Source organism: Tilletiopsis washingtonensis, assembly GCF_003144115.1.
Source record: "Tilletiopsis washingtonensis strain MCA 4186 unplaced genomic scaffold FA09scaffold_6, whole genome shotgun sequence".
Classification (NCBI taxonomy): Eukaryota; Fungi; Basidiomycota; class Exobasidiomycetes; order Entylomatales; genus Tilletiopsis; species Tilletiopsis washingtonensis.
In genome coordinates, this window is record NW_020312003.1 from 591807 (window position 1) to 608517 (window position 16711).

Below are 16711 nucleotides of genomic sequence, written 5' to 3' on the forward strand. Positions count from 1 at the left end.
CGCGCCGTCGCCGTCTTTGGCGCGGCGCCTGCTGGCTGGGGCGTGCCACTGCCGCGTCCACAGCCTGCTTCCCGCACCCTCCATCCCCTCTCGGTCCCGCCCGCTATGTCTCTTCTCCGCGCACTCCCGCGCACCTCTCTGCGCATGGCGGCGCCGCTGCGTGCCTCCGGCGCCCGCCGCAGCCTGGCCACTGAGGCGCAGGACACGCGCCCGCAGGTCAAGGCTGCCGGCACGCTGCCCGTGTCGCCGGCCCTGCGCGCCCACACCGTCGAGGAGCTGCACGAGAGCTCGGCTGAGGAGATCCTGCGCGAGGGCGGCACCCGCAAGGAGGCCAGCCTGCGCCACTTTACCGTCAACTTCGGGTGCGTGCGAGCGCGAGTGCGGGAGCGGGCGGAGCGGGCGAGAAGGATCACTGCCAGGCGTGGCACCGCGCTGGCGAGCAGGCACGCTCGTCAAGATGCAGCCGCGCGACAGGCCAGAGACATCTGCGTGCGAGCTGCTCTCGTGAGACGGGCTCCAGCAGCGACAAGCAAGTCTCTCGCTAGCCTAGCTCGAGAGTGGCTGGGCAGCCTTTGCAAGAGCACTTGGCGTGCTTCGCGGCGCTACCCTCGCTGCGAGCAGGAAGATCCACGCTATCGTTCCAGGGCGGGCCTCTGCTGGTTGCCTCGTCCGAGCCCTGGCCTTGATCTGCCTATTGGAGGCGGCAGAAAGCTCAGGCTTCCCATGATCCGCCTGCTGACACACCTCGGCTCGCAGTCCCCAGCACCCGGCCGCGCACGGTGTGCTGCGTCTTATTCTTGAGCTGAACGGCGAGGAGGTCCTGCGCACGGACGTGAGTGACGACGTCGCCGAGGCGCAGTGACGATTCGGCGCTAATTGCCTCACTACCAGCCGCACGTTGGCCTGCTGCACCGCGGCACGGAGAAGCTCATCGAGTACAAGACGTACACGCAGGCGCTGCCGTACTTCGACCGGCTCGACTACGTGTCCATGATGACCAACGAGCTGTGCTACTCGCGCGCCGTGGAGAAGCTGCTGAACATCGAGGTGCCGGAGCGGGCAAAGTGGATCCGCACGCTCTTCGGCGAGATCACGCGCATCCTGAACCACTGCATGGCTGTGCTGTCGCACGTGAGTACGCCGTCATGGGCCTGCCTTGTTTCACTCGCTGACACGCGGCACAGGTCATGGACGTTGGCGGTCTGACACCCTTCCTGTGGGCCTTCGAGGAGCGTGAGAAGCTCATGGAGTTCTACGAGCGCGTCTCGGGTGCGCGTCTGCACGCTGCCTACGTGCGCCCCGGCGGTGTGGCCTTCGATCTGCCGCACGGCCTGCTGGACGACATCCACAAGTGGGCTACGCAGTTCTCGTCGCGCGTCGACGAGATCGAGGAGGTCGTGACGGGCAACCGTATCTGGAAGCAGCGCACCATCGGCGTCGGCAAGGTGACGGCGCAGCAGGCGCTCGACTACGGCTTCTCGGGCGTCATGCTGCGCGGCTCGGGCATTCCGTGGGACATCCGCAAGGTGTCGCCGTACGACGCATACGACCAGGTCGAGTTCGACGTGCCTGTCGGCAAGAACGGCGACTGCTACGACCGCTACCTGTGCCGTGTCGAGGAGTTCCGCCAGAGCCTGCGCATCATCGATCAGTGCCTCAACAAGATGCCCGCCGGCCAGTACAAGGTCGATGACTACAAGGTGAGTCCAACGCTGCGCTGTCGTCTGTGCTGTCTCTGACGCGCTGCTCTGCACAGATCGTGCCGCCGCCGCGTGCCACGATGAAGGAGTCGATGGAGGGCCTCATTGCGCACTTCAAGCAGTTCTCGGAGGGCTACAAGTGAGTCTGCCATGAGGGTCTTTGTGCTGGGCATGCGCTGACCCACTCCCCGCAGCGTCCCGCCGGGAGAGACGTACGCGCCGATTGAGGCGCCCAAGGGCGAGATGGGCGTGTACCTCGTCTCCGACGGCAGCAACCGGCCATACCGCTGCAAGAGTGAGTCGTGCGCGGCGTCGCTGCTTTACGCCGAGCTGACTCATCTCTACTCCAGTCCGCGCACCCGGCTTCGCACACCTTGCTGGCGGTGACTTCATGATGCGTGGCGCCTTCCTGCCCGATGGTGAGTGGCACGCACCGCATGCGCCCAGCGGCAGTCTTCTCACACGCCTCGCACGCAGTCGTCGCCATCATCGGCACGATGGACCTGGTGTTCGGCGAGGTCGACCGTTAATGGCTGCGCATGCGGAGGTGACAATGGATTACTTTCACAGAACAGGCTGCTGAGGCGCGGGCGTGGCAGGGCGGGCGTAGCGGCTGCGCAGCCAGCGGCTGGCGTAGAAGACCGCGAGTGAGAGGGCAAAGACGCCGACGATGGCGGCGCCGATGTAGCCGGACTGGTCGTTGGCGCGGCGCCATGCCAGCCACCAGCGGCCCTCAAGGCCGCCGTCGCCCGTCTCGTCTTGCTTGTCGGCGGCACGCACGCAGCGCGCGCACTCGTCGCCGATGAGGCCGAGCAGCACGATGAGGCCGATGCTCGCCGCCAGGCAGATGCTGAGTGCAGTCAGGCCGAGACTGAGCGTCGACGCTGGCGCATCGAAGCGCGGCGCGACCGACGCTGGCAGCTCAGGCACCAGCTCGTCGTCGGGCAGCGCGGGCTGAGGCTCGGGCGCCGCACGCACCTCAAAGATGCGCCAGCGTGCCGGGCCCACGGGCCGCTCGGGCGCGTAGCAGAAGAGCATGAGGATGTTGTCGCACGTGTCCACCAGGCTCATGCCGGCGGTGAAGAGCAGCGCCAGCAGCACGACCTTGGCGCTGGAGGCGCCCGCGTCGCCGCCCGTCTGCGACGCCGCCAGCGCGACGGAGAGGAGCGCAATGGTCGACGCCGTGTCGAAGCCAAGGCCGAAGAGCAGGCCAATCGGAAAGAGCTTCCACGGCCGGTCGAGTGCACGCAGCAGCGGCGCCACGGCGCGCGTGAGGCAGCCCTCAAAGTGCAGCTTGCGCGGCGGCGTCTGCTGCTCCGTGTCGCGGAGCTGTGCCTCGTCTGTCTTCTCGACACCCGGGCTGAGCGGTCCGTCATCGATGCCCTTCTCTGTGGACAGCTCCGCCTCGGCCTGCGCCTTCCGAGCGGCCTGGAGGCGGCGCCACGTCTTCCACAGCAGGACCGAGTTGATGGCGGCAAGCAGGAGCAGCGTGCTGCCCGAGATGCTCGCGCCAACGATGCCGCCCTTCTCGCCGAAGCCGTCGAGATGATTTGCGGCGGCGACGCTGACAGCGATTATAATCGTCGTGACGAACACGACTGTCGAGTGTCTAGCGAGCGGTGTCAGAACAGGGCAAGAGATGCGCACGGCGAGACGCACCCAAGCGAGAAGAACAGGCCCACCGTAACCGGCCGGCGAGGGCGCGGCGGAGTGCCAACTGGCGGCTCGGCCATGATGCGACGCACAGCATTGTCGATCAGGCTGCGAGTAGGAGTGAGCAGTGTGCTCGGCGACTGTGCGTAGTGGCCTCACGAGATGTGGTCGGCGTCTAGGCCGTGCCGCAGGCCAGTGGTCCACGCGACCTGCAGGCAAGTCAGCGCTGCACACCACCGCAGTCACACCTCTGCAGCTCACAAGCGTCAGGCTGAGCACGTTGCGGTCCTGGCCCGGGCGCGTGAAGAGCACGGCCGCGACGAGCCAGAGGAGCGCATTAGCCGCCAGCTCGGCGGCGAGGATGGCACAGGCGCGCCCGAAGAGCGTCAGGCGCACGCGCCGCACGGCTGCGGCCCGCCGCTGCAGCGCGGCCCAGACCGATGCCATCACGAGAGCTCTTGGTGTTGCTTGATGTGGTGAGGAGTCTTCTTCCTTGCGATGCCTTGCGCAGACAGCCTGCACTTCATCTGCCGCAGCTCGGGCGCGCTAAGAACGCGCATCGCAAGGGTGCAGCGCGCAGATAAGCTGCGGAATGCTCGAGAAGCGCCCGTGTTCCCAGCGACCCAAGGGCCGGCACCCATGGGCCCGCCGCGTGGGTGGCGGTCTTGCCCCTCTCGCGACTCACATGCCCCCTGACCATCTCACGAGCGAGGCGAGAAATCGCGCCATCCGCAACGCCCCTGAGCAGCGCTCCCCCGGATGACTCAGCCCGGCGGCTCACGAGGGGCCGCACCGTCACAGGCACAGATGAGGGCAAACTCTTAGACCCCGGCAGGACGCGGGGTTGCGGAGAGGCGTGCGACCTTGGCAGGCCTGCCGCGGCCGGCACCGGCCAACGCAAGCCGTCTTGCTGCCGCTCGCTGCCCAAGGGGCGTGCCGGTGCTGAGTCACATTTCACGCTCAAGGTGCGGCGTTCTCCAAGAGCGGAGACGAGTGCGGCTGCCGCTGCGGCTGTGATGTGAGCTCTCGGCGCAGCTCCTCTCCTCGCGATGAGGGCCGCTCGCAGGCAATACCAAAACGGCAGCAGGCTCCGCGACCCGTGGGCCTCGCGGGCCGCTGACGGCTCGGCAGCAGTCTGATCGAGATTGCGGCGAGCTGGCGCTTGCGGTGCGGCGCGCGAGATCGACACACCCTCGCCGGACGCGCAACGTAAGCGGCGGCCGGCGCGTGATCTCGGCGGAGGCAGCATGAACGCCGGCGCGGCACGGAGGCGGGCGGCTGTGGCGCAGGCGATGGGCGCGGCGGCATCGTCCGAGGGAGCGGGAGCGGGCGGCGCGGCGGCAGCAGCTCGGCTGCAAAGCCAGGCACGCGCGCGCGCTTCCAAGTTTCCAACACACACACGCGCCACGCCCCGTGCCATGCTCCGCTTGCGGGGTCGGCGCGGCAATCTCGTCTGTGCGAGCGGGGTTGAGGCACGGAGGCATCCTCGAGAGGGAGGAGAGAGGGCACGTCGCTGGCCTCGCCCACGTCACATTGCCACTTTGGGCAGCGAGAATGCCATGCCGTGCATGATGCGCTGATCTGCGAGAAGTGCGAGGAGAGAGCAAGGCAAGCTGAATCGCCGGCGTCGCGGGACGGTTGGGAGCGGCCCGGCTGCAGCAGGCGTGCACGCTCCCCGCAGAGAGCACGAAGGGCGGAGCGGCTCGCCGTCGAGCTGTGCGGTGCAGCGGGCGCGGCCCATTCGCGGCGCCCGCAATCTGCGCCCGCAGCCGGTGCAGCTGCGGCGTCTAGGAGCGGCCTCGGCGCCTCAGGGGCTGCGATGGGGGTGCGGGCGGCCGTTGCTCGTCGAAGCCTGCCTCTCCATCCGCCGGCGCAGCGTCTGACGTGCTGGCCGAGGACCCTCGCGCGGCTGCGCTGACAGACGTGAGAAGCGCCGAGAGAGAGAGTGCCGGCGTGCGGGTGCGAGTGTGGGGTGTGCGGGGCCTGGCCGGACGGCCGGAAGGAGGGGAGAGCGCCGAGCCCGCCCCTTGGCATGCTCCGCCGCGGCCCCACTGCGGGCGGCGCGGGGAGACTGCGTGCGGGCGGGGACGCGCCGAGGCGGCGCCGAGGAGGTGAGATGGGGCGCGGGCGGCGCGGGCGCGGGCACCGGAGCAGTGTGCGGCGTGCGCGCGTGCCGTGCTTGGGTGATGCGCCGCTTGCTCTCTGCAGAGCGCCGGCCCGCCGCTGCCGCTGCGCCGGTGCGGCGCCGGCGTTCTCGCGGCGCGCCCGTTCCTCGGCGAGCCAGCGCGGCACGCGCGTGCGGCCTCGCTGCGTGCTGCGCTGCGCCGCGTCTTTCTCTGCCTGCGGCTGCTCGTTGCTCCGGGCAGGCCGCCGCGCGCGCATCTCTCGCACCACCTCGCACCGCGCAGCGACGACGACGACCACCATCTCCGCCATCTCACAGCACCTCACACCCGCCACTACCTAGCACCTACCCGCGCGCTCTCTGCGCATCGCTGCACGCCGACCTCGCACGGCCGCACACACGCGCGCCTTCGCGCACACGCCGCTCCACTACAGCGCGCGTGTCTCGCCGCAGCGCCTGCCAGGTGCGCAGACAGCGCCCATACGCAGCGCGCGAGCCGGCCTGACCCTCCCGCCACAGCCCGCACACTCGCGTGCGCGGCCGGCTCGCCATGCCGCTTGCCGCACAGCGCCAGCGCCAGGCGCCCAGCGCCACGGCGGGCCCGTCTTCGCGCGCACCGAAGAGCACCGCCGGCGCGGCGCCGTCGTCGTATGAGGACGACGATGACGCCTCGTCATCCGACGACTCGGGCGACGAGGCCGCCGCGCTCGAGATGGACGGGCAGGAGCTGTGGGCGCAGAACTACTGCGCCACCTGCGACTGCCTCATCCCTCCCGGCGCCGGCGTCAGCGCCTCGCCCGCTTCGCCGCAGCCCGCCGATGCGCAGCCAGAGGCAGGGCCGAGCCGTCTCAGCGACGCGTCCGGCCTCAAGAGCCGCACCGGCACCATCAAGGCACGCCCGCCATCAGCAGACGGCAAGGCCGCCGCAAACAGCGGTGGTGGAGCACTGAAGCGCACCCACTCGACCGGGCGCCTGCACGCCGTCGGCGGCACGGGCGCCGGTATGGGCCAGCACAAGCGCACCGGCAGCGCTGCCGGGCGCCTCAACGCGCTGAGCGACCTCAAGCCCACCACCAAGCTGCACGACGACGCGCCGGCGCCTAAGGGCAAGGGCAGCGACAGCACACGCAGCCCGGCGCTCTCGCGGCGCAGCTCGCTCGTCAGCACGCGCTCGGGCGGCAGTGGCGGCGCACATGGCGGCGCCAGCGGGCCTTCTTCGCCGTCCGCTTCGACGTCGGCGCTGCCGCGGACCAAGAAGAGCGGCCTGCTCGGCGGTCTCACGCCCGCGGCACTGCGCCAGGAGGAGGAGGAAGCGCGCAGCGCCAAGGTCGCGCCGGCGCTCTACTGCTCGGAGCGCTGCCGTCTCATCGACCAGCAGCGCTCGGCCGGTCTCGGTGAGCTCGCAAACTACCTCTCGCAGCCAACAGCGCCGCCTGTCGCCTGGGCCAACTCCGGCTGGGGCTCGGCGGCCATGACGCCCGGCGGCACCACGGCGTGGCCGCGGCGCGTGCCGAGCATGACGAGCATGCCAGCGGCGATTGCCGGCTACGCAGGCGTCGTGCGCACGCCCGAGAGCGAGTGCATGTGCCCCGAGTGCCTGGACCGCAGCAGCAGCGCCAGCGGCACCATGCCGAGCGGCGCCAGCGACACGACGGAGAGCTCCGCATCGCTCGGCTACGCCTACGCCGCTGGGCGCCAGAAGCAGCGCACGACGAGCGGCCGCATCGTCACGCCGCATGGCCTGGTGCCGCACCACAGCGACGGCTACTTCCCCGTCGTGCCGCCAGCCGGCACCCGCCGCGCGTCGAACCGCGACAGCCCGCGCACTCGCACCACCTCGCTGCGCCCGGCACTCAATGCCACCTCGACCGATGGCAGCACGCAGAGCAGCGAGAGCAATCGCAGCACCTCGGAGCCCGGCGCCGCATCCGAGACGCTCGACCGCAGCGCCTCGATCCGCACCCGCTCCTCGACGATGTCGGAGGACACGCGCGGCATCCTCACCACCGGCACCGTCACGCCTGCCGCGACGGTCCGCGGCTCGAGCTCCTCGAACTCGCCGCGTGCCGAGGCGATGCGCCGCAACGGCAGCGAATCGCGCTCGGCCTCGTACGCCTCGAGCCGGCCCTTCGGCAGCACGATGAGCGTCAGCGCGTCGACAGCCGCCAGCCCGCTACGCCTGCTGCGCCGCGGCGACCATCACGCCGAGGCCATGACGAACGTCTCTGCGGAGCAGGCGCACAGCCCGCATGGCGGCCCGCACGGCATGCTCTCCAGCAGTCTCGCGAGCAACAGCGGCTTCACCGAACTGGCGTCTAGCGCCACGACGATGGGCACTGCGCTCGACGGCAGCTCGCTGCACCACCGCCGCGCCAAGCACAACCGCGCGCTGCCCGACTTCGGCAGCGAGCGCAACAGCAGTGCCATCACGGTCAAGGAGACGGCTCGCCGTGATAGCGAGGCGCCTCTGGACTCGGTCGCACATCTCGAGCGCCTCAGCAGCAGCTACAACCCGGGTGCTTCGGCGGTCGGCAGCCTCAAGCAGGCTGCGGCCGGCAAGCGGCAATCGATCGCCGGTCCGCCGAGCAGACTCGACTCGGAGCGGCCCGAGCATCACCGCGGCGGCAGCGACGGCAGCCAGCAGCGTCCGGCGTGGAACGCCAGCGCGCCGCGCCGCATCTCCTTCGCTGGCAGCAACGGCTCCGGTAACTCGAGCAGCGGCTGGCTGCGCTCGCTGACGTCGGCCTGGGCGACCATCCGCGGCGTCTCGAGCGACGCTGTGGCCGACGATGCCGGCATCGACACTCGCGACGACACGAGCTCGCTGCGTGGTGCCGACAAGGGCTTTACGAGCCGGCAGCGTGGCGAGGCCGTGGCGCGCGACACGCGTCCGCCATCCTCCGCCTCGTCGCGCCGCGGTAGTGCCGGCAGCAGCGCCCGCGGCGGACTTCTCTCGCCCGCCGTCGGCAGCCTCACAGCCCTCTCCACGCTCGACGCCCAGTCGCGCGGCGAGGAGCCGACGCCGACGCAGAGCCTCGTCACGCGCCCGAACAGCCTGCGCGGCATGATCCCGGCGTACGCTCGCGGGGACAGCGGCGAGATCGTGCACGGCGACGAGAGCGACACCAACGCCGTCGCCGGCGCCTCGTCGCCGCAGTTCAAGCGTTCCGGCAGCCGCGCAGCAGCGCAGTCTCGCTCGCCCAAGGGCGTGCGCAACCGCTCCTCCGATGAGCCGGAGCGTCGCCGCCGGCGCTCCGACCGCGAGCGTGAGCGTGCCATCCGCCACCAGCGCAGCAAGGACGTCACGGTGCTGCCGCCGCTGCTCGGCCCGAGCGACCGCAGCTTCAGCAGCACGAATCTCGCCAACGGCCGGCCGCGCTCGACACGCACACAGTCGACGGCCAGCAGCGGCTATGGGCGCTCGCGCGCGGGCAGCAATGGACAGGCGTCGCAGCTGCAGGTGGGCAGCGCCGGCTCGGCTCACAGCTTCTCGCGCCCAACGACGAGGAGTCCCGGCGGCGACGCGCACAGCTACAGCAACCCGCCGAGCGCCGGCACAAGCCCGCGCCGCGCCGGCCTGGGCTGGGGCGCCATGACGACGATCACCTCGCCCGTCGAGGCCGCCGCACCACCGCCGCACGGCCTGCAGCACGGATACAGCTCAAGCATCGCGCTGGGCCACGCTGCGGCGCTCTCGGCCCGCGGCGTGCACCACCCGGCCAACCTGCACCATGGCGCGCATCACGCGCAGTTCGCGCCCTCGGGCGCCACGCACCAGCACCGCCCGCACGCTGTGCGAGCCGTGCACCACCACCGCGGCGGCGGTGCGTTGCAAGTGGGCCACATTGGCCTGCTCGGCGCGCACCCGCACGGCCACGCACCCGTCTATGGCCGGCACGCGACGACGCCGGCACGCAGCTCGACGCCTCGCGTGCCCGAGGATGGCGGCGAAATGAGCGGCGCAGCGCTGCGCGGCGCCGACGAGGCTGGCAGCACGCATGAGGTGCCGCCGAGCCGGCCGCGCAGTGCCATGTCACAGCACCGTGCTAGCACCGCCATGGGCGTGCAGCGCCCCCGCAGCGTCGTGGCGATGCGCGCCCTCGGCGGCGGCATGCAGCCGCTGGCCTCGACCAACACTCTTGCCAGCAGTGGCCTTGCGCCGCTCTCGCCTGGCATGCCGCCCGTCACGATCAACCCCGAGGTGGGCGCCCCGCCGCTGGGCGCCGGCGCACGCACGTGGAGCTACGAGGCGCTGCCGGGCGTCAAGACGTACCCCGTGCTGCAGCTGCCCGACCGCGAGACGCACGACCGCTACGACGACGGCTGGGGCCTCGGCGACGGCGGCCTCGAGGAGATGATGACGGGGCGCAAGCTGCCGCGCCCGGCGCCGCCGCCGTCGAGCACGGGCGCCGTCGCCGGCCATGCTCCCGAGGGCAGCAGCGGCACGCTGCCGCGCATGCCGAAGCGCAAGACGCTCTTCTACTTTGACGCCTGATCAGACACACTCAAAACGACACGAACCGGATCCTTCTCTCGCGTGCCCTCACTCATACGACTCCATGACGACGCGGCCATACACACGACCTTGCCTCATCTAGCCTCCCGCAACCTTGACGTCCCCCACATGTCTGCGCCCGTCCCTCTCACTTGCATCGAACACGGACTTCTCAGACTGCCTGCGCACGCCTCATACAGCGCCTCGTTGCGCTCCAATACCATACTGCTGCGCTCTCAATGCCTCTCGCTGTGTGACACGCTGTGACGGCGGCATGCCTTAGCCAGAGGCGGTCCGGCTCGGAGGTCGCGTGCCTCTGTCGCGCTGGCAGCGGGTGCGGATGTCTGGCGCTGGCAGCCGCTTGATGCTGCCGCCCTGTCGCACGACGCAGCTCCATTCTTCCCCCCTCCCCACCGTCCGCGCCTCTGTCGGATTCTGCCTTCTGGCCACGTCAGATGCAGCACCCCAGCGCATCTCCAGACCCAGCGCCAGCGCGAGCGGTGCGTCTCTGGGGCAGAGAGGGTCCGCTGGCGGAGGCGCCTCACGTGCGCGGCGCGCACGGCGCACGTTCCTTCTGCCGGCGCGGAGACTGCTGCAGTGCCCGCTCGCGAGCGCGGCGAGATTCGCGCAGCGGGCAAGGGCCGCATTAAACGAGCTGCACCCGAGTTGTAGTCGGCAAATAGAGCGGCCCGCAGAAGCTCAGGGACCTTTCAGCGCGTGCGGGCCACGCGAGACAGGCGGCGTGCCCGCGCCACCTGCGAACATCTCGCGCACGGCACGCCGCCAGCAGCAGCCCAACTTTTGCGTGCGCGCGCAAAGCCGAAGTCCGAGCTGAGCCGAGCCGAGCGCCTTCTTCCAGCGCAGCGCCGGCGCCAGCCGGCCGCCAGCGTGGAGCAGCAGCGCCCTTGCCTCGTGCGACAGCTGGCCAGCGCGCGGACACTGGCGGCGTGCGCGGCGAGAGAGAGCGTGCGCAGGGGCGGGCGCGAAGAACGAAGCATCATCTTTGCGCGCCGCACGGCCGCGCGCCTCATCAGCGCTTCTTCCTGCGCCGCTCCTTTGCGCACGACCACATACCCCCCACCCCCCACCACACATCACACATCATGGCGTGAGCACACCTCCCGCGCCCGCAGCACCTCGCACTTCATGCTAACGCACGCACCCACAGCCAGTCTTCCGTTCTCGGCTTCCCGCGCGTCGGCCCGATGCGCGAGGTCAAGAAGGCCCTCGAGGTGCGTGCCGCTGCCGGCGCACGCCTGCCACGCACACCTGCTCACGCTCCCCACCTGCAGGCCTTCTGGTCCGGCAAGAGCTCCGCTGAGGAGCTGCAGAAGGTCGCCACGACCGAGCGCCTGCGCACCTACTCGATCATGAAGGAGCAGGGCGTCGAGATCATCCCCACCGGCACCTTCTCGCTCTACGACCACGGTGCGTGCTGCGTGTGCGGCTTCTCCTGTCCTGCAGCTGCTGACTCTCTCACCCTGCAGTGCTCGACATCAGCGCCACCGTCGGCGTTGTGCCGCCGCAGTACGCCAACTCGGGCCTCAACGAGCTCGACCGCTACTTCGCCATGGCCCGCGGCCACCAGAAGAACGGCGTCGACCTGCCGGCCCAGGAGATGCAGAAGTGGTTCGACTCGAACTACCACTACATCGTGCCCGAGTTCACCGAGGACTCGACGTTCAGCCTGCAGAGCACCAAGCCCATCGACGACTTCGTCGAGGCCAAGAAGGCCGGCTACAACGCGCGCCCCGTCATCGTCGGCCCCATCACCCTCATTGCCATCGGCAAGGTCGGCGCCGCCGCCAAGAGCGAGTCGTTCGACACGATGACGCTGCTGCCCAAGCTCGCCGCCGTGTACGGCGAGCTGCTCGCCAAGCTCTCCGAGGCCGGTGCCGAGTGGGTGCAGATCGACGAGCCCGTGCTCTGCCTTGACCGCGCCGCCTCGCTCTCGTCGGAGTTCAAGCAGACGTACGAGTCGTTCGCCAAGGCCGCGCCCAAGCTCAACATCCTCCTCGCCACGTACTTCGGCCGCCTCGACAAGAACCTCGACTTCGTCAAGGACCTGCCCATTGCCGGTCTCCACATCGACCTCGACCGCGCCCCGGAGCAGCTCGACGCTGTGCTCGCCGCCGTCAAGGACAAGAAGACGGTGCTCTCGCTCGGCCTCGTGTCCGGCCGCAACATTTGGAAGACGGACCTGACCGCCGCCCTCGCCACGGCCAAGAAGGCCATCGAGGCGCTCGGCGATGCCAAGCGCGTCATCGTTGCCTCGACGTCGTCGCTGCAGCACACGCCCATCACCACCGCCAACGAGAAGAAGCTGCCCGCCGACGTGCTCGACTGGTTCTCCTTCGCCACGGAGAAGTGCGCCGAGGTCGCCACGCTCGCCGCCGCCCTCCGCGACGCCTCGTCCGCCTCGTCGATCCTCGAGGCCAACGAGAAGAGCATCAAGGCCCGCCGCGACTTCGAAAAGAACTCGAACCCGGCCGTGCGCGAGCGCCTCGCCGCCATCAAGCCCGAGGACTACAACCGCAAGTCGGACTTCTCGGTGCGCTCCAAGGTGCAGCGCGAGCACCTCAAGCTGCCGCTCTTCCCCACCACCACGATCGGCTCGTTCCCGCAGACCAAGGAGATCCGCGCCTACCGCGCGCGCTTCACCAAGGGCGACATCTCCTCGGAGGAGTACGAGAAGTTCCTCGAGGACGAGATCCGCGACGTCGTCAAGCGCCAGGAGGCCATGGGCCTCGACGTGCTCGTGCACGGCGAGCCGGAGCGCAACGACATGGTCCAGTACTTCGGCGAGCTGCTCGAGGGCTTCGTCTTCACGCAGAACGCCTGGGTGCAGTCGTTCGGCTCGCGCTACGTGCGCCCGCCGGTCATTGTCTCGGACGTCTCGCGCCCGACGGCCATGACGGTGCGCTGGTCCAAGTTCGCGCAGAGCCTGACCGAGAAGCCCATGAAGGGCATGCTCACGGGCCCCGTCACCATCCTCAACTGGTCGTTCCCGCGTGCCGATGTCTCGCGTGAGATCCAGGCGCGCCAGATCGGCCTTGCCCTCCGCGACGAGGTCACCGACCTCGAGCAGGCCGGCATCAGCAGCATCCAGGTCGACGAGCCGGCGATCCGCGAGGGTCTGCCGCTGCGCGAGGAGGACCACACGGCGTACCTCAAGTGGGCCGTCGAGTCGTTCCGCCTGGCCACGTCGGGCGTCACCGACGCCTGCAACGTCGTCTCGCACTTCTGCTACTCCGACTTTGCCAACCGCCAGATCATGGAGAGCATCCTCAACCTCGACGCCGACATGGTCTCGATTGAGAACAGCAAGGCCGGCGCCAAGATTCTGCGCACGTTCCGCGACGTCAAGTACTCGCAGGACATCGGCCCGGGTGTGTTCGACATCCACTCGCCGCGTGTACCCACGTCCGAGGAGATGTACGAGCGCATCGTCGCCTTCACCAAGGTGCTCGACAAGTCGAACATCTGGGTGAACCCCGACTGCGGCCTCAAGACGCGCACGTGGGACGAGTGCACCAAGCAGTGCGAGGCCATGGTGCAGGCCGCCATCAAGGCGCGCAAGGAGCTCGCCTAAGCGTCGTCCAAAACCAGGGAGCACTCAACGTGTCCCGCTCGTGGCTCAACACCACACGTCTCTTGCCGTGCGTAGCGTAGGCCTGCCTTAAAGCTCGCCGCACTGCGCACCCTGTCTCTTGTCCCGTCTTTCTTCTCGCACTATCCCCCAAGGTCTCAACGCTATTACTACATCGTCATCGTCCGCATTTCAACAATCAGCTTCCCTCACACATCCCTCATGCCTGCGTCGTGTATCACTATGTGTTTCGCCCTGCACGCCCGTGCGCTGGCACGTCATGTGCCTCGAATGGAATCTCGTCTTGGTGCTGCTGCGTGTGAGATTGGGGACTGCAAGAGTGTGTGGCCAGCAGTGCGAGCCGATCCGAGCACATGGCAGCGTTGCTACAGTTCCTCGTTGCTCGCTCTCAGCCATCCGATCGCCGTTCAACTGAGCTCATCATTGGCAGCCACTGACGCTGCTGAGTCCATCATCCAGTCTACGCTGTGACATGCCGTCCCTCACGCCGCAGACAGCTTCGAGAGAAGCGCACCCCACTCCGCAGCCAAGCAAGCTCGTCGCTGCGCCCATGCAGACCGCGAGATGGAGCCCGCCAGCGCGGGGGGCCGCGTGCAGGCCCCCCAAAAATAGTGTGCCGCGACGCTGCCGAGCCGCATGGCCGACGAGGCGGCGGCTGAGCGCCGCATCCACAGCGCACCCGTGTGAGAGCGCCGTCGCACGGTCGGAAGCAGGTGGCCGACGCAATGGACTGCGACCGAGGCGGTGCCAAATGGATGAGGCGAGCTCGTATGGACGACGCTGGGACCCGCAGCGCTGCGGCTGCGGCGCCGCGGCTTGGGCAGCGAGCCGGCGGCGCCGCGCGGTGCCCCTCTTCACCCGCATATGAGATGCGCCCGGCTGCTGCTGGCTCTCGTCTGCCGCGGCTGCTGCGCTCCCTTCGGGAGGGGCGCAGCTGCATGGCGCGTTTGCGCATGGGATCTGCGGCCGCCGCCAGAAAGCAGCGCAGCGCGAGGCCGCTGCTGCGCCGGCGCCTCCTGTCTGTCCGCCTTGCCGGGCGGGCGCTGCGCTGCCTCTGCCGCCTGGCGCGCTGCCTCGCCCCGGTGCCGCACCCGTGCTGCTGAGGCTCCGCACCGCCCGCCGGGCTGGCGCTGGCTGGCGCTGGCTGGCGCTGGCTGGCGCTGGCTGGCGCTGGCTGGCGCTGCCTCGCGCTGGGCTGTGCTGCATCTGCGCCTCGCCTCCTCTCTGGCGCGGGTGCGGCGCCTCCTCGCGTGTGCGGCCACAAGGCACACAGCGCGCGGCGTGCTGGCCACCTGCAGCGCACGCTGCGTCTCCTCTCCCATCCATCATCCCCGCACACACGCCTCAGCAACACCCACCCTCCACGCTCCACTCCTCTTTGCCTCACTTATCTGCCGCTCTCGCATACCCCTCGCCCGCCGCGCCAACACTCCTTTCGCGTCCTCACACTCACACACGCCGCTGCGCCGCCTGCTCCGTCTTACGCTCCTGGCCGAGCCGCACCCTCTCGCCGCTGGCAACACACCTTCTCCTGAGCTCAGCGCCATGCACGCCCACAAGCTGCTGCACGTCACGCTGCTCCTCGCCGCCGCCGCCTCGCTCGGCGCCGCGCTCGAGGCGCCGCCGGCGCGCATGGAGCGGCGCATCGCTCCTGGCCATGTCCGCCGCGCACCGGCACCCGCACCGACGCCGCAGGGCTTCGGCGGCATCTTTGGGCCCGGCGCCTCGTCCACGGCCGGCACTGACACGGCATCGACGGCCGCGCCGACGACCACGTCGGCCACCGTGGACACGTCGGCCTCGGCCGCCGCCGCCTCGAGCTCCTCTGCCGCCGCCGCCGCCTCGGAGTCCTCGGCCGCCGCCGCGTCGCAGTCGTCGGCGTCGCGCGCGTCTGCCTCGTCTGCCTCGGCCCAGGCGGCATCTGCGTCGGCTGCGTCTGCTTCCAGCGCTTCGGCAGCCTCCGCCGCAGCCTCCTTCTCCTCGGCGCAGGCCGCGCTGCTCACCTCGACCAACTCGGCCGGCCAGACGCTCACGCTCACCAGCACCGTCGCCGCGCCCGAGGCCACGTCGGCCACCGCCACGGGCAGCGCCGACGGCTCGGGCGGCGGCGGCCACCTGCCGCTCATCATCGGCGTCTCCGTCGTCGGCGGCTGTGCCGTGCTTGGCGCGCTCATCTTCCTGTGGATGAAGTTTGGCGGCAAGCGCTTCAGCGACTACCAGGAGGACGACGGTGAGTGGTGCAGTAGGTGCCTCCTGCGGCACTCGCGCTGACGCCCTGCTCCTAGCGGACATCAAGTGGCCCGAGCTCAAGGCAGACGGCGACTCGGCGGCGATGCAGCCGCTGCCGGCACGGCGCACGGGCGGCGCCGGCTTCGACATGGGCGACGACTCGGACATGGGGCACGATGCCGACGGGCGCAGCATGCACGAGTACGGCGCAAAGGCACGCGACAGCTTCACCGCCTCGAACGTGGCGCTCACGACGGGTGGCAGCATGTACGGCGCCGGCGGTGCGGGCATGGGCTACGATGACGGCTACGGGCATCAGCAGCCGACAGGCTACTACGACAGCCAGTACGGCGGCGCGTACGGCGCCAGCGGCGCCGCGCCGCAGCACTATTACTCCGAGCAGCAGCACGCCGGCGCATACAACGAGAGTGCCTACGGCGACCCCAACGCCAGCTCGTACCACCACTCGCAGCCGCCGCACGACGGCTACTCGGAGCAGCACGTGCCGAGCGCCTACACGCCCGGCAGCCCGCCGCAGGCCTCGTACGGCCAGCAGCACGCGGCGCCCAGTGCTGGCATGCACAACCCGTACCACTGAGCGAGCGGCAGTGCCTCGTCTGCGCAGCGCCAGCTGGTCCTGGCGTGGCGTTGGAAGAGCCGCCTCTCTGCTTGTGTCTCGGAAGAGCATCGCCGTGCAGCACCTCGGACGCTTTCTCCTCGTGTCCCACGGACTTCCTCTCCCTCTCACCTGCTCCCGTCTTACCCGACCTCCAACCCCGCTCTTCATTCTCCTGTCTTGGCGTGCGGGTGTGTCTACAGTGACGAGTAACAGTAATCCGATACGCCACTGCGCCATGAAGCGAGCCTTGAGCGCGCGTGTCGGTCGCTTGGCGCTTGTG

At 69.7% G+C, this 16711-nt stretch overlaps 6 protein-coding genes across 6 annotated transcripts; 4 read left to right on the top strand and 2 right to left on the bottom strand.

Moving 5' to 3' along the window:
- The first annotated feature begins 57 nt into the window (after positions 1 to 57).
- On the top strand, positions 58 to 2237 carry FA09DRAFT_328860 (NADH dehydrogenase I, D subunit). The gene is made up of 8 exons (XM_025741942.1): positions 58 to 362; positions 757 to 832; positions 892 to 1131; positions 1185 to 1700; positions 1757 to 1839; positions 1895 to 1995; positions 2051 to 2119; positions 2178 to 2237. Exons 1-8 carry the CDS (start codon positions 106 to 108, stop codon positions 2228 to 2230), a joined length of 1395 nt encoding a protein of 464 aa, XP_025599745.1. The 5' UTR covers positions 58 to 105; the 3' UTR covers positions 2231 to 2237.
- Positions 2238 to 2264: 27 nt separating this feature from the next.
- FA09DRAFT_337589 (NicO-domain-containing protein) lies at positions 2265 to 3800 on the bottom strand (the record flags this gene model as incomplete). The annotated part of the gene is made up of 4 exons (XM_025744012.1): positions 2265 to 3309; positions 3360 to 3461; positions 3513 to 3562; positions 3615 to 3800. The coding sequence occupies 4 exons, from the start codon at positions 3798 to 3800 to the stop codon at positions 2265 to 2267; spliced, it is 1383 nt and encodes a 460-aa protein (XP_025599746.1).
- A 256-nt stretch (positions 3801 to 4056) lies between these two features.
- FA09DRAFT_232154 (hypothetical protein) lies at positions 4057 to 5423 on the bottom strand. Its single transcript, XM_025739602.1, has one exon. It carries the CDS (start codon positions 5385 to 5387, stop codon positions 4314 to 4316), a length of 1074 nt encoding a protein of 357 aa, XP_025599747.1. The 5' UTR covers positions 5388 to 5423; the 3' UTR covers positions 4057 to 4313.
- A 580-nt stretch (positions 5424 to 6003) lies between these two features.
- Positions 6004 to 10213, top strand: FA09DRAFT_328862 (hypothetical protein). The gene has a single exon (XM_025741943.1). The coding sequence runs from the start codon at positions 6029 to 6031 to the stop codon at positions 9971 to 9973; it is 3945 nt and encodes a 1314-aa protein (XP_025599748.1). The 5' UTR covers positions 6004 to 6028; the 3' UTR covers positions 9974 to 10213.
- An 863-nt stretch (positions 10214 to 11076) lies between these two features.
- Positions 11077 to 13879, top strand: FA09DRAFT_342831 (putative MET6-methionine synthase; the record flags this gene model as incomplete). The annotated part of the gene is made up of 4 exons (XM_025744560.1): positions 11077 to 11081; positions 11142 to 11205; positions 11266 to 11401; positions 11461 to 13879. 4 exons carry the CDS (start codon positions 11077 to 11079, stop codon positions 13563 to 13565), a joined length of 2310 nt encoding a protein of 769 aa, XP_025599749.1. The 3' UTR covers positions 13566 to 13879.
- A 1040-nt stretch (positions 13880 to 14919) lies between these two features.
- Positions 14920 to 16677, top strand: FA09DRAFT_359492 (hypothetical protein). The gene is made up of 2 exons (XM_025745116.1): positions 14920 to 15813; positions 15869 to 16677. The coding sequence occupies exons 1-2, from the start codon at positions 15129 to 15131 to the stop codon at positions 16408 to 16410; spliced, it is 1227 nt and encodes a 408-aa protein (XP_025599750.1). The 5' UTR covers positions 14920 to 15128; the 3' UTR covers positions 16411 to 16677.
- The last annotated feature ends 34 nt before the right edge of the window (positions 16678 to 16711 follow it).

What these genes read in the sequence shown, in the direction of transcription:
- FA09DRAFT_328860 (XM_025741942.1), top strand. Translation starts at nt 106, where the DNA reads ATGTCTCTTCTCCGCGCACTCCCGCGCACCTCTCTGCGCATGGCGGCG. An exon ending in AGGAGGTCCTGCGCACGGAC is followed by an intron (nt 833 to 891) that starts GTGAGTGACGAC and finishes CCTCACTACCAG; the next exon opens with CCGCACGTTGGCCTGCTGCA. An exon ending in GCATGGCTGTGCTGTCGCAC is followed by an intron (nt 1,132 to 1,184) that starts GTGAGTACGCCG and finishes CACGCGGCACAG; the next exon opens with GTCATGGACGTTGGCGGTCT.
- FA09DRAFT_232154 (XM_025739602.1), bottom strand. Translation starts at nt 5,387, where the DNA reads ATGCCAAGGGGCGGGCTCGGCGCTCTCCCCTCCTTCCGGCCGTCCGGC.
- FA09DRAFT_328862 (XM_025741943.1), top strand. Translation starts at nt 6,029, where the DNA reads ATGCCGCTTGCCGCACAGCGCCAGCGCCAGGCGCCCAGCGCCACGGCG.
- FA09DRAFT_359492 (XM_025745116.1), top strand. Translation starts at nt 15,129, where the DNA reads ATGCACGCCCACAAGCTGCTGCACGTCACGCTGCTCCTCGCCGCCGCC. An exon ending in CGACTACCAGGAGGACGACG is followed by an intron (nt 15,814 to 15,868) that starts GTGAGTGGTGCA and finishes CCCTGCTCCTAG; the next exon opens with CGGACATCAAGTGGCCCGAG.